Source organism: Morus notabilis, unplaced genomic scaffold (genome assembly GCF_000414095.1).
Source record: "Morus notabilis unplaced genomic scaffold, ASM41409v2 Scaffold830, whole genome shotgun sequence".
Lineage (NCBI taxonomy): Eukaryota > Viridiplantae > Streptophyta > Magnoliopsida > Rosales > Moraceae > Morus > Morus notabilis.
The window spans coordinates 161,942-179,969 of record NW_010364217.1 but is presented as its reverse complement, the minus strand read 5'-3'; the positions used below and the strand labels follow the sequence as shown (position 1 = coordinate 179,969).

The 18,028-nt window shown below is 35.4% G+C and overlaps 3 protein-coding genes across 4 annotated transcripts; 1 reads left to right on the top strand and 2 right to left on the bottom strand.

The window, feature by feature from the left end:
* Nucleotides 1-391: 391 nt before the first annotated feature.
* Nucleotides 392-2,100, bottom strand: LOC21393653 (phospholipase A1-IIdelta). The gene has a single exon (XM_010106104.2). It carries the CDS (start codon nucleotides 1,702-1,704, stop codon nucleotides 502-504), a length of 1,203 nt encoding a protein of 400 aa, XP_010104406.1. The 5' UTR covers nucleotides 1,705-2,100; the 3' UTR covers nucleotides 392-501.
* A 583-nt stretch (nucleotides 2,101-2,683) lies between these two features.
* LOC21393652 (multiprotein-bridging factor 1b) lies at nucleotides 2,684-6,265 on the bottom strand. Its single transcript, XM_024170783.1, has 4 exons — nucleotides 5,952-6,265; nucleotides 5,249-5,332; nucleotides 3,356-3,438; nucleotides 2,684-3,255 (listed from the first exon to the last, which is right to left on the bottom strand). Exons 1-4 carry the CDS (start codon nucleotides 6,091-6,093, stop codon nucleotides 3,136-3,138), a joined length of 429 nt encoding a protein of 142 aa, XP_024026551.1. The 5' UTR covers nucleotides 6,094-6,265; the 3' UTR covers nucleotides 2,684-3,135.
* Nucleotides 6,266-10,063: 3,798 nt separating this feature from the next.
* Nucleotides 10,064-15,924, top strand: LOC21393651 (plant cysteine oxidase 5). 2 transcript variants are annotated; one of them, XM_010106102.2, is made up of 6 exons: nucleotides 10,064-10,196; nucleotides 10,766-11,125; nucleotides 13,250-13,395; nucleotides 13,577-13,724; nucleotides 15,153-15,356; nucleotides 15,487-15,924. In XM_010106102.2, exons 2-6 carry the CDS (start codon nucleotides 11,023-11,025, stop codon nucleotides 15,603-15,605), a joined length of 720 nt encoding a protein of 239 aa, XP_010104404.1. In that variant the 5' UTR covers nucleotides 10,064-10,196; nucleotides 10,766-11,022; the 3' UTR covers nucleotides 15,606-15,924. The 2 variants fall into 2 exon arrangements, with proteins under 2 accessions (XP_010104404.1, XP_024026547.1); XM_024170779.1 differs by lacking the exon at nucleotides 10,064-10,196 and adding an exon at nucleotides 10,265-10,339.
* Nucleotides 15,925-18,028: the final 2,104 nt, after the last annotated feature.

Sequence of the window (18,028 nt, the reverse complement as noted above, 5' to 3'; positions counted from 1 at the left end):
TAACGAAAATATAAGGCTTAAGTGGGGGCACATAGAGATAAATAACAAGTAGATTTCAGTGGGGGCACGTGCCCCCACTGGCCTCTATGTAAATCCTTGCAAATTTTTTCTAGTTTTGGTTCATTTATGTTAAAATTATTAGAGTGCCTATTTATTAAGGTTAAATTACAAGATTAATTAATATTTTATCTAAAATTTAATAGAATGTATCTGAATGACTAAATTTAAGACATTTAAAAAGTTAGAATAACTTTTAGTATAAGGACTAATTATAAAAAAAAAAAAAAAAATCAAGAACCCGTGATGGACTCAAAAAAAAAAATAAAAAAAAAAAAAAAATATATATATATATATATATATATATATATATACACACACGCACACGCGCGCGCACACGTATGATACCCACTATTCCATTTTCCAACTAGGATTTATTACAGGAAATATATTCATCTATTTATCAATTTTCATCCATTGAACTAAAAGTGCTAGCTAGCTAGTTCAAAACTCAGGGACAGGCAAATCCTCATCGTCCGGCGGAGCCAAAATCCATTCCCCACTACTCTCATCCAACACCATCCCTTTGTTCTTCTCCGCCCACCACGACTCAGGCACCAAGTAATCATCTTTAAGAAACCCACTCGACTTGTTCACCAACGCAAAACTCCTCTTCACCTTCATCTCAAACTCCTTGTCTCCCCCATTCCACCCTGCGACCACGTGCAACATCCCCTGCAAGTTGTGCCAGTCTCCGGGGAACAGCGACTCGTTCAGGTGCGGCGACTTCCTCGAATCGATCACCAGTTCCTCCCCCATGTCCACGAACCCGAACAACATCCCCGGATAATGTGGTATTAGGTCGATTGTGTTCTTCGTGTGGAGAATTTTAAGGTTCCGGTGCTTCTCCGCTATCTCCTTGAATTCCTCGTTCCCTACTTGCGGACACCCGAAGACAAAAGCGGTGACCGGAAAACTCTCCGAAACGACGCCGTTTTCGACTAAATCAAAAGCGCTGAGAACGGCCAGGGCGGCACCGAGACTATGCCCGGATATCACCACGCTGAGCTTCTCTTGTTTGTATTTCTCCACAAGCTGTTTGATTCTGGTCAGGAGTTGGACTCTCGCGCTTGTTTTCACAAAGGGAGAATTTAGATTGTTCGAAGTGTAAATAGTAAGCCAGCCCCTCATCACTTTAGCGTCATGATCAGTACTGTCTTTGTTAAGCAGAGGCTTTGCAGAGTCTTGATCGGCCCCTAAAACGTTGATCCACTCGTAGTCCCTTATGGTGCCGCGCCACGCGACGTGGATTTCTCTGCGGCTGAGGGATCTGCTTACGCTGTCGGTGGTGACGGCGATGTAGCCCATCCAGTTGGACTCGCGGTCCCAGGAGTCACGGGAGCGGGAGTGGAGGAGGAGGGCCTCGGGGACACTGATGCGGGCGGTGGCATAGAGGAAGGAAACGACGTCGTAGGAGGAGGCGTTGGGAAAGAAGACTGCGCGAAAAATGGAGGACTTGCCGTAGCGGCTGGCGCCGCAGTACTTGGAGTTCTGGTCGCTGTTGAAGGCGTCGTAGGTGACTTGGCAGAAGTCGCCGCAACGGAGGATGAGCTTCCGGAGAGCGAGGTCGAGAGGGTCGAGAAGGCCGTCCCAGTTATTGGCGCCGAGGAGCTCTTCCCATGTGGGTTCGGATTGCGTGGTCGTCATGATCAGAAAGAAATATTAGCAAAGAAAGGATGAGAACTTGAAGGAAGTTCTATGGAGAGATTTAGATTTAAGATGATATTATATTGGATATTAGGAATTGGGATAAGATATTCGTACAAAGAGGGAGTGGGTGCAAGGACATTGGATTTAGCCTTATTAGTTTAGGCAAGTTGTCTTCCTTTTTTACTTTTTCATGGATCCCTCATGATGTAGGTTGCCCACATGCCCATTCACCCAATGGAAATGTCATGAACTCAAGACCTTATCAATGAGAACAAAATGTGTGGTCCTAAGCATAGCTTAATAGAAATATCGAGGTAAGGGAGTTAATTTTCTGGAGGAGTACTTATACAAGTTATCAGCAAATATATATATATACACACACACACACACACATTAGAGGGGGAAAACCTACTTTTGCACGGCATTTACTAGTAAATACTCAAAGGCATAACTAAAGCCATGACTGGAACAGGAGTAAAAAAAAAAAAAGATGAACGAAGAAAAATGATAGCAGACAACAAAAGGAAATAAGATTAACAGATAAGTTGTGTGGTCAGTTCTCCACGCAATCTTTTTAGAAAGAATTTTGCACGTTTTCAATGAGCGAGGTCAATAAACTGGAACAACATTGTGTACAAAAACTAAATGAAAACAAGAAGATTGATAAAATAATTGGCTGAAATATTACATGATCTACTTTACGATGAAAGATTTATCTTTACTGTCGAAGATGCCCTCCAGCCAAGGGATAAGGAGAGAAGTTAGGAGGACACTAGAAATCAACTCTATTTTATTTTCTGTTCAGCTGTCTATATTTATTTGATTTCTTCCCTGTTCCGAAACTAATTTTATAGAAAAGATTCCAAGAGGCCATATTAGTAAACCATAAGGTACAATGAGTTGCCACCACATTAGAGAAGTAAAAACTAGAGTCAGATGACGGTCAACTGGAGGGGACAATTTCTACGGCAACCCATTTTCCTTGAAGAAAAGAGATAGACACTGGAACCACTGGTGCCTTAAGAATTGTTTTGTCGAAATAAAATAGTAAGACCAAACAAAGGAAACTCGAGGCAACGCCTCACCAAGACAGCCACGGTGAGACACAAGCATACGCGTTGCAATTGAATTTACAATCTACTTCAGTACTTTGTATTGCAAACACTTAAACACATAGTGCTCTTGTTTGTGACGAACAGAGGAAAGCATTAGGAAAGACTGAAGAAGTAAATACTAGTTTTCCAAATTGAAAGCTTGACTCATCACACGAGAAATTAGAGGACCATTCTTACAAAACACAAAAGTTTCTGCACATAACACATGTTTTGACTTTCGGAAGACTAGCCACTACACATGCATGCGTGACACTTAATTCAAATTAAGACCAACCACAACATAAAGCTTCCCTCGTTAATTTCAAAGGATTCTTTATTTCTTTCCACGTAGTTTCGTTCCAAGAGTTCTCTCCAGCTTCGTAATAATCTGTTGATTTGGAATAGCCTTTCCCGATTCGTACTCCTGGATCACTTGGGGCTTCTCGTTAATCATCTGCCGAATAAAAGAAAACAAAGCAAGCATGGACCAATTAATAATTTAATATGCATGGAAAAGATTTAGACACTGTAAAAAGAAATAGATAAAGTCGTACTTGAGCAAGTTGAGACTGGGTGAGTTTCTTATCCATTCTGGCTTGCATAATAGCTTTCTTGAGCTCCGTTGGTACACGGTCATCTGGATTTCAAATCGTATAACAAACACAATTATACATAAAGCACCCCAGGAAATATAGCTAAGCAAATCCCTTAAATGTCCAAGAGTATAAAAGAGCATACAAGGTACAAAAAGAAACAACTGAGAGTTAGAGAGCAGGGTGGTACAGGGAAGAAGGGACAAAAGGAAATGCATAACATGCTGAAAGGATCATCACTTCCTCATAGGTTTCTAATTTGGGCAATACAATAGCTAAAAAACCACTAACTTATACAGATCTGAGAAGGGTATTCGTTAAGGCAGGCCAATGACACATTCATTAGCTCCACATTCATCAGCTGAGCTCCACTAGAAGGCTGACCGCCAAAGCATACGAGCACATCAAGGTGGATACTCTCATAAAAATGCTTAGTCAAATATACCATGAGTGATTTCCTTGTGCAAGCACTGAAATATTTCACCCTTTCTTTAAACTTCAAGCAAATCAACACTTCAGTTTCCATAGTTCATTTTTCATACGCTCTTCTTTCTCTCAGATCAATAGTTTATACTATGTCTTGAACCAAAATCCACATCACCTACGAAAGCTAATTGCAGTAATACACAAGGAAGAAGCACCAGCATATCAAGAAGAGCTCAACATATTTATGATAAAAAATGGAAAAAAAAATGGCCGTAAGACCAAGAAGCTCATGATCCCACAAATCTCCACCTCAGAATTGCAAACCCATGCTTTTTCCTTTTGCTAAAGAAGAATTCATTCAAACAATAAAAACAAAAACCAAACAGAGCAGGCAAATCACAAGGCCACCCGCCACTCAACACAGACACGAAGTACCAAAGAGCAAAGAAGCCTCCTCAAAATGACCAAAACCGCCAGGGCCAGCAATAACATATACTTTCTCATTATAAACCGCTCCATGAATATGTCATATCAAAGAAGGAGGAAGAAAAAAAAAAAAAAAAAAAAAAAAAAAAAAAAAAAAAAAAAAAAAGAGGGCCTAGTTCAAGCTAAATCTTAAAAAGAAGGGGATAAAAGGAAAATAAAGATAGAAAAGATAATATAAAGGAAAATCAGAAAAGGAATAGTTAAATTGACACATGAACTCCAAACTCAATACTCAAGTCGCAGACAACATATAACTTATCAAATGGATTTGACTCAATTGGAGCTTCCAGACCTAGAATAACATGATAAAAACAACAGGGCTGTTTGGTAACGTTTTCAAAATGATTTTGTTTTCAATACAAAAGTAAAATTGAGATTGTTTTGAGAATCATTCTTGGACCAATTCTGAAATTGCATTTGGTTGGTTTTTTAAGAGATTGTTTTGAGTATAATAAAAAAGTTCAATAGTGTTTGATTATAATTATTAATTAATATATTATAACATTGTTGATAAGTACAAGAAAATGAAAACAAAAAAGGGAAAACAACTTTCAACTGTTTTCTAATTCCTTCACAAAAACCATTCTCACTGTTTTTTGTCTTTGTTTCCAAAACATTTGCTAAACAAACACAGTTTGCAGACCGTTTTCATTTTCGTGCCTCAAAAAACGTGCAAAAACGTTTTCAAAAACAATCAAAACCAATTCCAAACACACCCAACATTTTAAAATCCTGTCTTTAAAAAAAAAAGGGTAAAATCATTCTAAGCTAAAAAATAAAGAAAAATTCAAGTAAATTTCGCAAATAGCAATTCTTTAAACCATTCATGACAGGTTCCCTCAACTTAAATGCAAAATAGAGAAGACCAATAATCAAGATTCATGGAGGATAACATAGAAAACTACCACATATGGATGGTAAAGCAAAACCAAGAGGACTTACGAGAAAGGTTTTCTGTTTCATCATCCAGTTTCCTTGTGTTTAAGGATGTACTACTAGAAGCAGCTTTGTTTGTCCCAGCAGTGGCTGTTTGAATCAAAAGATAAAAAGAAAATCAGAATAGTAATCAGAAAATCCTCGAAAAGTAGCATATCAGGGCAAAAACATAAAGGAAAAAAATAATCAATAAAGTAATGCAAACCAATATAAAATTCCCTGAAAAATAACAAACTAAGGAGCAGATACTCTCGCACGCAATATCTCTTCAAAAAGTATACGATTAATCATAATTCTTGGCCTCACAAAATGAGAAGAAAAATTAGATAACGCATAAGACAGAGTGAAATTCAACTCCTTAATGATATGATTTTGTTCTTGATAACTACAATCACACCAAAGGAAAATAAAACGACGAAAAGGGCTCTGTGCCAATATAAGATCAAAACCTAAGCACAGGATACTAAATTCGAAATGGGTCATCGTTAAGTCGATTCAGAATGGTAAAACTCATGATAACGTCAATAACAATGACGATGGCAATAAAATGAATACCCAAAATAAAAAATTCAAAAGATCAGAATAAAATCATGAATCAACTTTTTTTTTCCTAGGATTCAAAGTCCAATCTGTTTGATGAACAAAAAAAATAAATAAGGGAACAAAATGAAAGAAAACTCAAGGAGTGAAGAGATAAAGGAGAACAAACATTTCTTGAGGGTTTCAATCTCAGCGCCGGCGCGGCGAGCGGCGTTGACGGCTTTCTCGTCCTTCTTGGCGGCGGCGTTGGGTGCCTTCTTCCTGACAACCACGGGTTCCCAATCCTGGGTGATGTGACCAATTCCTGCCATTTTTTCTCTCTGTGTCGTTGAAACTTGATGCTAGCTAGGGCTTTTGTTTTATGGAGGTGGGATTTGGGATTTTCTCGTCTGCTGTTGGCTTGGTCTGCACGCCTGGATTAGATATTTCTTATATAACCCTTTAGATTTGTTTTTCTTTTTTATTTCTTTTTTCTGGGTTTTAAAATCATCAACTTTTGCGGATCTCGCTGCGTTAATCGACTTGGCCCAATCAGTTGACAGCCCAAGATCGCGCTTGGAGATTTATAAATTGTAGCATTTTCATTTTTTTAATTAATGAAAATTGTTTAGTTTTTAGTGGAGTAATATAAATAGGCAGATTTTTTAGTACGCTAGGCATATCGGTAAATTAAGTTTTTTAATCATTGAATTTGTGTATTTTTTAATTTTTATGTATATTTAACAGATAAAAAATTTAACTTACCGGTATATTAACGTACGGGAGAAAATCTCATATAAATAATGAGAAGTTAGGAATCATGATCAACTATCAAGTGAGCAGGTTCATAAACAAACAGACAAACTTGAAAAAAAAAAATCTTGTAAGAAATGAGAATATCTTCCCTCAATTATTTTATATAACAGCATATAAGTTTCATTCTCCCTTCGCACTGGCGGAAACCATCCCGATTCACTCCTGATTGACTCAGTGTTCGAGTTTCATTCCTTAAAAACTGACGTGCACCCCTAACTTTTATAAGATTATTGGTTTTGATAGTTGATAAGATCTTTGTTTATTTAGGAAATGCTTCAAAGAATGTTTTGCAGAAAGATTTAGCTTCTTTATATGTCGTGTTAGGATCACTCTAAGGTCAAATAAGACAAACTTTCGGTTTTTAAAAGGCTTATTGGAATGTTGAATTTGGACTAAAAATATATGTTCTTGCTTTCATTGAGGAAACGAGACAGCGTACAAGACTCATTTCTTCTCCAAGATGTTTGATTTTTTTTTTTTTTGGGTCAAATGTCATCGTTTAGACATTCAAAAGGTTTTTTTTTCTTTCTTTTAGTAATATTCATTTTTGTAATAAGTTGGCATAGGAATTTTAGATTCCAATTCTGATTGTGTTTCTTTAGTCCTTAAGTCTAATAATTTCAATTTCGTTTCATGTCCAAGATTTTTTGGAAATTTTCACATTTTTTATTATAATTTTCACAGGAAATATGTTAGTTTCTTGTTTATGCTTATAGTTACATCGAATGAAATTTTGATTATTTTACTTTTTTATTTTCAATTTTCGGTACTCTTTTGTGAATTAATGAATTTTGATGCCAATTTCTGGTATTTTACGTGAATCAACGGATTTTGATGTGTTTTTCTTGACATTTTGTGTAAAGCAACGGGTTAATTAATCCATCCCCTTTATTTACGTTTTCGTTGAATTAATTAGTATTAGAGACTTGCTATACTCTTACAACATCAATTAGTATGATCATGAACGCTTGACGGTCTAGAACAATATATGCAACAAGTGCTGACATGCCTCAAAAATAAGAATACGAATTGGAACCTAAATCCACAAAATGTGGAGGAGGAGGGAAAGTTGGAGGCTGAATGTATAAGGCGACCACGGAGGAGACCAGCGGCACAAGACGATCAAAGACTATGAGAGAGAGGAATTCATTATACTCCGAAAGCACACTCTTTTACCACACTTGAGGCCCGTTCACTTCGCTGATTCGAGTTTAGAATTCGAGTTGAGATGTGACTTTATGTGAGAGCTTTTTACTGTAGCAAAAATAAATTAGATGTGATTGTTTGTGAGAGCTTTTTACTATAAAAAAACTTAAATTCTAAACTCGAATCAGCGAAACGAACGGATCCTTGTTTTGCACAACCACAATATCCCATGTTATATAACTTGTGTCCTCCACCTCCTCTTGACACTGTTAACAAGGACTTTGATTCTGTTGTGGACAAAATATATTTTGGAGGAGGACAAAGCCTCATGAAAGGCCTTCCAAACATGAATCTTGCTAGGAATTGTTCCCTCCATAGTTTCTTCCAACCATATTAAGTGTGTTTGGGATTACTTTTGAAATTCTCAGCAACACTTTGCACAATAAATAATACAACTACAGTGTTTGGTAAATATGCAAGTTATTTTAAGAAGTTAGAATGTATAACTTTTAAATTTTACTTTTTTTTATTTTTGCTTTAAGTAAAAGTAATACTTCTATTAAAAACACAGCAATTATTTTAAAAGTACAGCAACCCCAGAGTGTGGGCCATTATATCCATTCCTCTAGCTAACCCTTTCTCTCCTAGTATCTCCTACGTATCTCCAATTTACAGCCTGACTTATCAGTGTGTATACACCTCCTATCAAAGTGCCACATCAAGTGATCTTCACTACTTTTGGTTGCCAACGGTATGCTAAGAAGCTCATCTTTATCAACTTCCAATAGTGTTGCCTCCACCTTATCCTTTCTTCATAATGCCCCTCCAATTGAGTCTGCCATTAGTAACGTACTGTCTCCTTCCCTAGAGTTATGGAATGGTTGAAAAATATTGGGTCTTAGAATCTGAGGATTTTTAAAGACTCTAATGTTCAGCTCATTCCCAGCATTCATTGATTCCATTTGATGCCCTATTTAAGAACATCTCCCCCTTATAATACACTTTGCTAATTACAAAAGTGGAGGCTAGCTCCTGCGCATTTAGGAAAGTGTACATACCTAACTCAATAGTGAGCTTAGCCATATAATTATGGTTGATGCATCACTTTTGAGGGATATGAACATTTATGCTTTCTATAGATTTACACACTCATATTTTGTCTTTTTTGCTTCTTATTTTAAGAATACTTTTCAGCGCTCAAAAATGATAACTTCTCGGTATATATTTTCCCCTTTAAAGATTCAGATTAAGAGTAAAACTAAAAATACAAACATTTTCTTTAATTGTTATCATTCTCCGAGTTAATATTATTTACTCTCAATCATCGTCGTGGTTTTCGTTTAATATAGTGAAATCATCATACCACAATGAATGTGACTCTCACATTTAAGGATGAATCACTGTAACTTTAGATGTGCTTTTTTATTTTTAGTGTTTTCTTTTTGTCATACTATATATACGCCGTGTTAGGTTAGTGGTGATCAATACCTCCATTTTTACGTTCTGTGATTTTTCTTGTTAACTAATGATAATTTTTTATTGGCAGTAGATTTTTATGCCTGCAACAACCTTGAATAGAATCTTCCTACCTCCACCTAAAAATCTTGTTTTTCCACATTTGGAATTTCTTCCTTACGCTTTTTGATAATCAATTTCATCCTACTCGAAGTCGAAGGTAAATTAACTTACAATGACAAAATTATGAGTCCTTTCTCGAGTTAAAAGACATTAAGGAGATGTTTGGTTTGAGAATTCAAACCATAATTTAAATCATGATTTATGGTTCGTTACAGTGTTTTCTCTTATAAAAAATACACGTAAATAAAAAATTATTCTAATCACACGATTCTAATCTATAAACTAAACATCTCCTAATTAATTTTAAAATGACACGACACTTCCCCACCTTTGACGATAATACATGACGTCTTTTTTAGCACAAACGACATAAAAAAAGGTTTTGCTTGGATAAACGACTTCAAACTTTGAAACAACATTTTTTTTATTTTATTTCCTTAGAAACAATTTTTTTTTCTCATGAAATATTTATTTTAAATTTGTTCAATAGAGTAAATTAAATAATAATTCATATAATTTTCTTATTATGTTAAAAATTTGTTGTGATTTGACATTTAAAATACACAGTAGAGATATCTCAGCAAAAAATTCTTCTACATAATTATGGGGGTGGTCGGTTGACAGATTGCATTTGAGTAAGCCGAACTCGAATTGAGTTTATGTTTCTTATATGATTGGGAAAAAAAAAAAAAGAATATGTAAATACTATTTTATTTGCTCGAAATTAGAGAGAGAAAAAAAGAAAAAAATTGCCTTGCATTTTTCTTTTGTGAAAAAAAAAAAAAGACTGACTTGTTATGACTACACTGTGAGGTATATGCAGGCCTTGCTCCCAAGAAGAGGAGCTCGGAGCAAAAGAGAACCCCAAAACCGAAAAAAAAAAAGCCGGAAAAAGGTAATGACGTGGTGAAAGGTCTTTCTTTTCTTTCGCTTTCTTCTATTCTTATTCTTCTTCGTCGCTTTCGATCTCTAATTCCTCTTATTTCTTCTTCAATTTCATTACTCTCTCTCTTTCGGTTTCGTCCATGGCTATCCCAGGTTTTGATCCAATTCGGCCTTTTCTTTTAGCTTTCGTAAATTCGCTAATTCTTTTCCGATTTATTACTTCTTTTCCTAATATTTTTTTTTTCTGTATTTCCTAATTTAGTTGACGATTTTATACTCTTTTTTCTGTTTTGAATCTCCAATTTGAAATCGGAAATGGGTCTTACTGTTCTAAGTGTGCGTCGAATTTTTCTTTATCCCGTGATGGGTTGTTATGAAAATTGATTAACAAAATCAATAAGATGTTTTGGAGACATTCAGTCCGACAAATGTTGTAGTGAAACAATCCGCCAAAAGTGCACGAACTTTTCATGTTTTGTTCGATTCCTTCGTTTGTTACTATATATAGAGATGAACAAAATGATAAAAATTTTGATTCTTTACGTGGAATTAATATACTTGGCTATATTTGTTGAGCAGGTAGATTAGGCTAGGACTAGGAGGAAGGGACTCCAAATATTTCGATGCAGATCTGTTGCCGTTGGATTGCTTTTGCAAAACAAGAAGTTGGGTATGCAATATAAGAGGAAAAAATAAGCTTGACCCAAGAGGTTTGTTGGGTCGCCTGCGCAGTCGAATAAGCTTTTTTTATTCGTTTTCGGTTTGCGAAGGCGCTATCAGCTTGCTGATATCAGGGCTGTTGTCCATTTCAGTTAAGTTGGTATCGTCTTTGCATCATGCCATATTATATCCAGAGGCTCTATAATACTTGCAAAGCCGCGTTTTCGCCAGATGGGCCTGTCTCGGATGAAGCCCTTGAGAAAGTTCGTGCCATGTTAGGTATGGAGAAAGAAATGGACCCTTTTCACTGACTTCTGAATCTTTCCATGATTTTTCAGCTTAATGCTTGCTATACTATGGCTCTGTATTGTAGTTTGGTTATTTAATTCTCATGGAAATCTTTCCATGATTTTTTAGTTTAATGCTTGCTTGAGTGTGGTTAACTTGCTATGTAATTAGTTCAATTCAGTAATGTAGGCGAAACTGGTTGATACAAATCAGCAATGAAAACTTAAATACTTGAGTCTTTGGATATATAATTACTACATCTTAAATACCATGGAATCAGAAGCTACAAGCTAAGAGTAGGTTCTTGAAATCTCTTATTGTGTGGTCCAAAACCGTCGTATAAACGCTTAATTGTCTTCTCCTGTTGAGTTGAGTTTGAGCCCCCACCAAACCCACTTGGCTCCATCCATGCTGTTGTATGCACGTCAAAAAGTTTTCTCTTGACTTACCAAAAATCTGATCTGCTGCCTCAGTTTACCAGCAAGAGGTGCATATGTGTTGCCAATATTGTTAGGAGCATTATTCTAAGCCTTTTGGAGTATTTTCATCAATATGATCTCTCAAATGTTAGTTAATGGACGTTATTGTCACGTATAGAGTATTAGGAAAGTCCTGTCCTTTTTAAAGCTGCTTTTTCATAGAGTGCTTAATGTGAACATCATCAAGTTGTTAAGTTAAATACTCGTGAAAATTAGAAAGAGTCCTGGTCTTTGTAGAGGACTTCCTCAAGAAAGGATAATTTACAATGGTATACTCATGGCTGCTACCTTCTTTCCCTAGGGAAAAATTATTTCGACATTAGAATAATCTCAGAGCCTCTTACTTACACTACATTCCAGATCCATATTTAGAAAGGTCCTAGTCTACATTGGTTCTGATTCCAATTTCTATTCCATATTGAGTTTCCAACTACCTAGAATGTTTAGTCTGTTAGTTTTACTTGGATATATATAAAGCACATATTAATTTGTAACAGCATTGGAGACTCCGCTTCCAGTATGAATTTATAGTAGTAGAGCACCCTTGGATAAAAGCACCCTTGTAATTTATCCATGCAACAGATCTTCTGCAGTAGTTACATTTTTTATATTATTATTCTTTTGGGTAGCACTTTGAGGGGCTGAATCTTTGTTATAATGTTTGTTTTCTCTGTTTTTTCTTCTGTTTTAGCCATTTCTTTTTAATCACTAATTTGTATGTTATTTATTTCTCTCTTCTTTAATCTTTCCTTTTTCAATTTTCCGAAGATCCCGCGTTCATTCTACTCATATGCCTGCATGTAGTTTCTATCCAACATCCCTGATGCCATTTTTTATCTTTAGCTTGAAGCACTAATAGTTTTGGACATGATAGCTGAGTGAAAAACATCCCATCTTTGAACTTCTCTAGTTATGGATTTCATTTTTATATGATCTTCGTGGTCTTATTCATCCCAATTCCGTCAAGACTTTTCTATTATTACTCCGTTTAATTGAATTGTCAACTTATTTTTTATATAGGCTATGGTTTATGTGACTTATGTGTCAATTGTCCATGTTAAAAGAGTTATTCCTTAGTAGCCATACTGTTGTTCTGAAAGGGCTCTGGTTGGTAAGATCTACTTTATCTGAAATGAGTGGGTTGTTACCGTGAAGGTTTTATCGGGCACATATGGAATTGTCGAATTTGGGATGATAGTAAAGCATATTTAAACTGCTTGTATTCAGGGCTTTTGACATATTTGTGATAAGAACATTACAAGACTAGCTTAGTATCCACATTTTGAACCAGATGCAGCTCATAACTGATGGTTTATGATTTAGGCTGAAATTGATCTGCTGTGTGTTAAGCTCTTCTAAAGACGTTGTGATTGTTAACTAATATGATCTGCACATGTTAAACCTCTTTTCCGCCTAAGGTTGCTAGAATTCATATGTGAAATATTTTACGCTCTAATATTTCCCTTTCACTTTATGACTTATATCCATCTGGAATTCTATTTTACAAGTATTTGTGATTCATGGTATCTAATGTCTATCATATGCCACATGGCATTCTGGCTTCTCGTGATGTCATGACCACCCAAATACATTACTAGTTTTGCACTGTTTAACCATATCTGTACTTTCATTTCAGAAAAAATCAAGCCTTCTGATGTAGGTCTCGAACAGGAGGCACAATTGGTACGTAATTGGCCAGGTAATGTGCCGGAACGTAATGGACACCACCCATTATTGCCGCCAATCAAATACTTGCATTTACACGAGGATGACAGTTTCTCCGTAAGCACAGGGCCTTGAGCAATGAATCTTTTGTTCCAAATTTAAATTGGGGTCTCTTTTCAAGTAAAAAAGGGGAAAGAATATCTGGGTTCTATGATTTTCAATTCATATGCTCTACACAGAGTTAAAAACAATTATTTCATTTAAAATTGAACCTTTTTTTTGGAGGGGAATTTTGCAGATAGGAATATTCTGCATGCCGCCTTCCTCAATTATACCTCTCCATAATCATCCTGGAATGACCGTGTTGAGCAAGCTTATTTATGGATCATTATATGTTAATTCGTATGACTGGCTTGATTTACGGAGACCAGACAATCCTTTGGAAGGTGTGTCTTCTAAATCTTTGTCTCATTGCTTGGTTTTTTTACTCTTCTGATTCATGCAGAGTGCTTTCCTTGATTTTTTTTTTACTAATGGAAACGGAGGGGTTAAAGTTTGGCCTATCAATAAATTAAGGGTTAAGGTTCTTCATTTATTTAGGGCTTATTACATTGACACCCTCGTGTTTTGTCAAAATAACACACCCCTTAATCAAAACTAATCATGTTAACACCTTTTGACTTTTTGAAAAGATTACAAAGACCGTAAAAATTGACTACAATTTGACCGTTAATTTTTTATAAAATACCAAAAATGTCCCTTCGTGCATAAAAAAGAGTTTATAAATGTATTTGTTGCTGCAAATGACTTTTTTAGCCTTAACATAAAAATGCCCTCAAACCATTTTTTTTTTCTTTTTTTCAGCAATTGTATCTCTCTCCCTCTCTCTCTCTTTTTTTAATTGTTTTTTTCCAGTACTGCAAAATTCCACAATTTCCATTTCCAATATTTTCTTCAACTTATTTCTTCTTTCAGAACTTTTCTCTACAGTTTCTTTTCTCCACAGCTTTCTCAAAGCATTGTTGATTATCAACACCAAACCAACCAAAGCTATTCATTTCAAAGAAGAAAAAAAATTTAATTCGAAACTATTCATTAAAGACCAAGGTCCGAAATCATGGAAATGGCCCATACGAAAACATCTGCTTCATTACAAATCCTAGGCACCCAAACAAAACAAATTTATTTAAACAACGAAAGATTGCTCTTGATTAACAATGTCCAGCAACAGAAAGTAGGCGACAGGGGTTGTTAGTGTAATAAGCCCTTTTTTTATTAATAATTGTTGAACACTTATTACTGAGACATTAATTGGAATAAATTAAGGGTTTAGCATTCCAATTTTTTAGGACCTCTTTTGGATGTCTATAGGTTAGAAAAAATATCCCTCTGTATGTGACGTCCTTTAGGATTGAGAACTTGTCATTTGAAATATGTCAAACTATAAAAGATTTTTCTTACTGAAAATTGCATTGCATCTGCTGATCTCAGAATTGTCGAGTATACTCTAAAAGGCCTGTTTGGGGGATAAAAGGTTGTTGGTAAACTTGAACATGGGGCTGCAAAAACACCAGAATAGAAGAAGCTAGTTTTTATTGAGGGTCTATAAACAGAATTTATGAACATTAACAAAGGCAGAAAATAAGAGGAGATGTATTGCATGTAAGTAATGAGCATAGCGAAAACCCATGTTCAGTGAATTTATTTCAAAACAAGAATTTCTAAAATATTAATTTTTTATTAAAAAAAACTATAAAGTTGACACGATGATGTTTAATCATTTTCACCATAAAAAAATAATATAAAATAAAAAATGTTGGCGAATTACTTAACCCTTAACTGAATTTGAACTTCAAGTTGTACTTGATTGGCAGCAAGACCAGCAAAGCTTGTTAGAGATACCGAGATGACAGCTCCCTGTCCGGCAACAGTACTTTATCCAACGAGCGGAGGCAACATCCATTGTTTCAGAGCTCTAACTCCGTGTGCTATCTTTGACATCCTATCTCCGCCTTACTCTGCAGAAAATGGAAGGCATTGCACCTATTTCCGGAATTCCCCAAGAAGAGATTTACCTGGTAACAAAAGCTTCATTTACATAACTGATTATCGCAGCTTCTAAGTCTTACACTTATAATAAGGATGCTTTAACTTGTAAATCTTTCTCCGATGATAATTTATCGAAATGTATTCTTTGGTGGGATGAAGGTGACCTTGAGTTGGATGGAGAGACAATCCCCGGAGTGACTTGGTTAGAAGAACATCAACCTCCTGACAACTTTGTGATTCGGAGAGGGCTGTACAAGGGTCCTGTTATTAGAACTTGAGAACTTCTTATTTTGGTGGTGTTGGTTACATTTTAGTGAAATTTGCTTTTACATGATAGGAAACATCGAGGGGAAAGAGTTATATTTGAGTGGTTGGAAGAGCCATGACAATAATTATGATGTTTTTGGCTAAAGTAAGTTGGGGGCATTTGGCTTGTACATAATAATACAGGAGTACGCTCTTCGATTTACTGACCTCACATTAAACTTGTAGAGTAGTCGATCAAGGTTTGGGAAAACACTTGTCGGTGAAAGGCAGTTTCATCTCGGAATTGGTTTGTTTAATGACAGTAATCATATTAGCTCTTTTTTCTTTTTCTTTTTTTTTTTCTTTTGTTTTTTGTTTTTTTTCCCCCTTCTTGCCTCGCAATTGTTGTCTAAACGAGTTTCACAGTGCGCGAGTGTTGGTTTTGAGTGTGATTTGATCTGCTATGCGATATCTATCAGAGGTTCTGCGATTTGTGGCTCTGCGCCATCTTGGCCGTCTAACTTGTTAGGCGTCTGCATGGCAGATTTAGGCAGGATTAACGTGAGAGTTGCATGGATCAGTTGTAGAAAGACGATTAGAGCGATATCCACTTATCGTCTTTCGCATTTCTCTTCAAGTGAAGATAATTTGAATACTATTTTTTGCAACTTGACCCCTGTAATGTAGTGTCGTTTCAAAGGTGACTTGGAGCGTAGTTGCTGAGCAAACGACAGAACGTAAAATGGTGTCTCGAGTTTTGCGAACTGCTAACCGTTGTGGACAAGCGCAGGGAAAGACAACGGGATCCAAAATGCTTTCGCCATTAGTCTTTCTAGAAGTAATTTATGTTATCTATTTTGACTTTCAATTTGACCCTTTTTTTTTTTTTTTTTTTTCATTTTTTGGTTATTACACTTGCACCATACTTTGAACTCTGATTGTGGACTAACAAAAGCGAAGTAATTTCATCTTTTGTCCATGATCACTATGCTACAGGAATTTTTACTATTCCGCACCAATATAAGTGAAATTATTGCAAGATAAATTAGATTTTCAAGAAAGTGGCTAGTGGATGTTAATATATAATAAATTGATAAAGTAAGACTATGACAGTGGCCATTAAGGAGGGAATTTTTAGAGATTCTGAATTATTACATGACCAAGTGTAACTAAGAACAATTATTAATTTACATCAAATAGAACGAAATCCCACGTAATTAGAATGCAAAAATGAAACCATAGAATATACACAAACATGGACATGTGATTCTACAAACATATTAATAAATTGTAATGTTATTACACTAATCATAGCTCTCTCGATCTCATATGGTGCCTATGTTCGCGGCGGTTCTTTTGCCAACACAGCAGAGAAACCATTGCACCTAGATTCTTTTGTACGATTAGGTTTTATTTTATACAAATAATGTCCCCACCTAACTTTAAATATGAATTTTGAGCGATTGATAATATTAATACCTTGATCTCACAAATCGATATCTTATGATACATAGACATGCATAAATATGTATGTCTTACATATGTATATATACCTATACTAGTATAAATATCTTTACATTATAAAGGTCTTCGTACACAATATTTTTTTGTTTTCGTTTCATTCTCTGGTGGGTTTTTTAATCTCTTACTATGTTTAATCACTCCTCTCTCTCTCTCTCTCTCTCTCTCTCTCTCTCTCTCTCTCTCTCATTTGGGGTATGTGCCTTATTAGAGCTGCATGAAACTAGCTAACATGGCCCTGGAGCTGGCATGATAAGGGTCTTGTGGAAACGTTGAAGTGCTGGATTCAACTTATATTTTTTTATAAGCATATATACATATCTAAATTATACCAAGTATCATTCAAAGAAATATACATTATCGATCGCTTGATGAGTTTAAGAAATGAAAAATGGTCAATTATTCCATGCGTATATGTATGAACAAGAGATGACAAAAATCTAATTGTTGTTACATTTAATATTGTGCGTGTGTGATGTGTTGTGTACACATATTATATGATACATTTTTTTTCTCTTTGAACAGCCATGATGATCATTTGTCTTTTATTGCGAATATTTATTATCAAATAATTGATATAGTTGAATATATCATTCCGAATAATTATATGACGTCTCAAAAGAAAGCCTTGACTTTTATGACATCACGTTCATATTAGTTATCAAGTGCATTATGGAAGAACATACATTTTTAGGACCTAATTGAAATATGCTTAAATTTGGATTTGTGAGACTAATTACCGGCGTGGACATTATGATCAATTCAATAATATGTGCCGGTCAAGAAGAATTGTTTGACGGGTCAGAGTGAAATATATATATATATATATATATATATATTATCCTATATTTCCTAAGGCGAATATATAATTAGAGAATTTCTTGTTTTTGTAACTGCACGAGACCCATTTCCCTTCTCTCCCGCGTAACTCTTT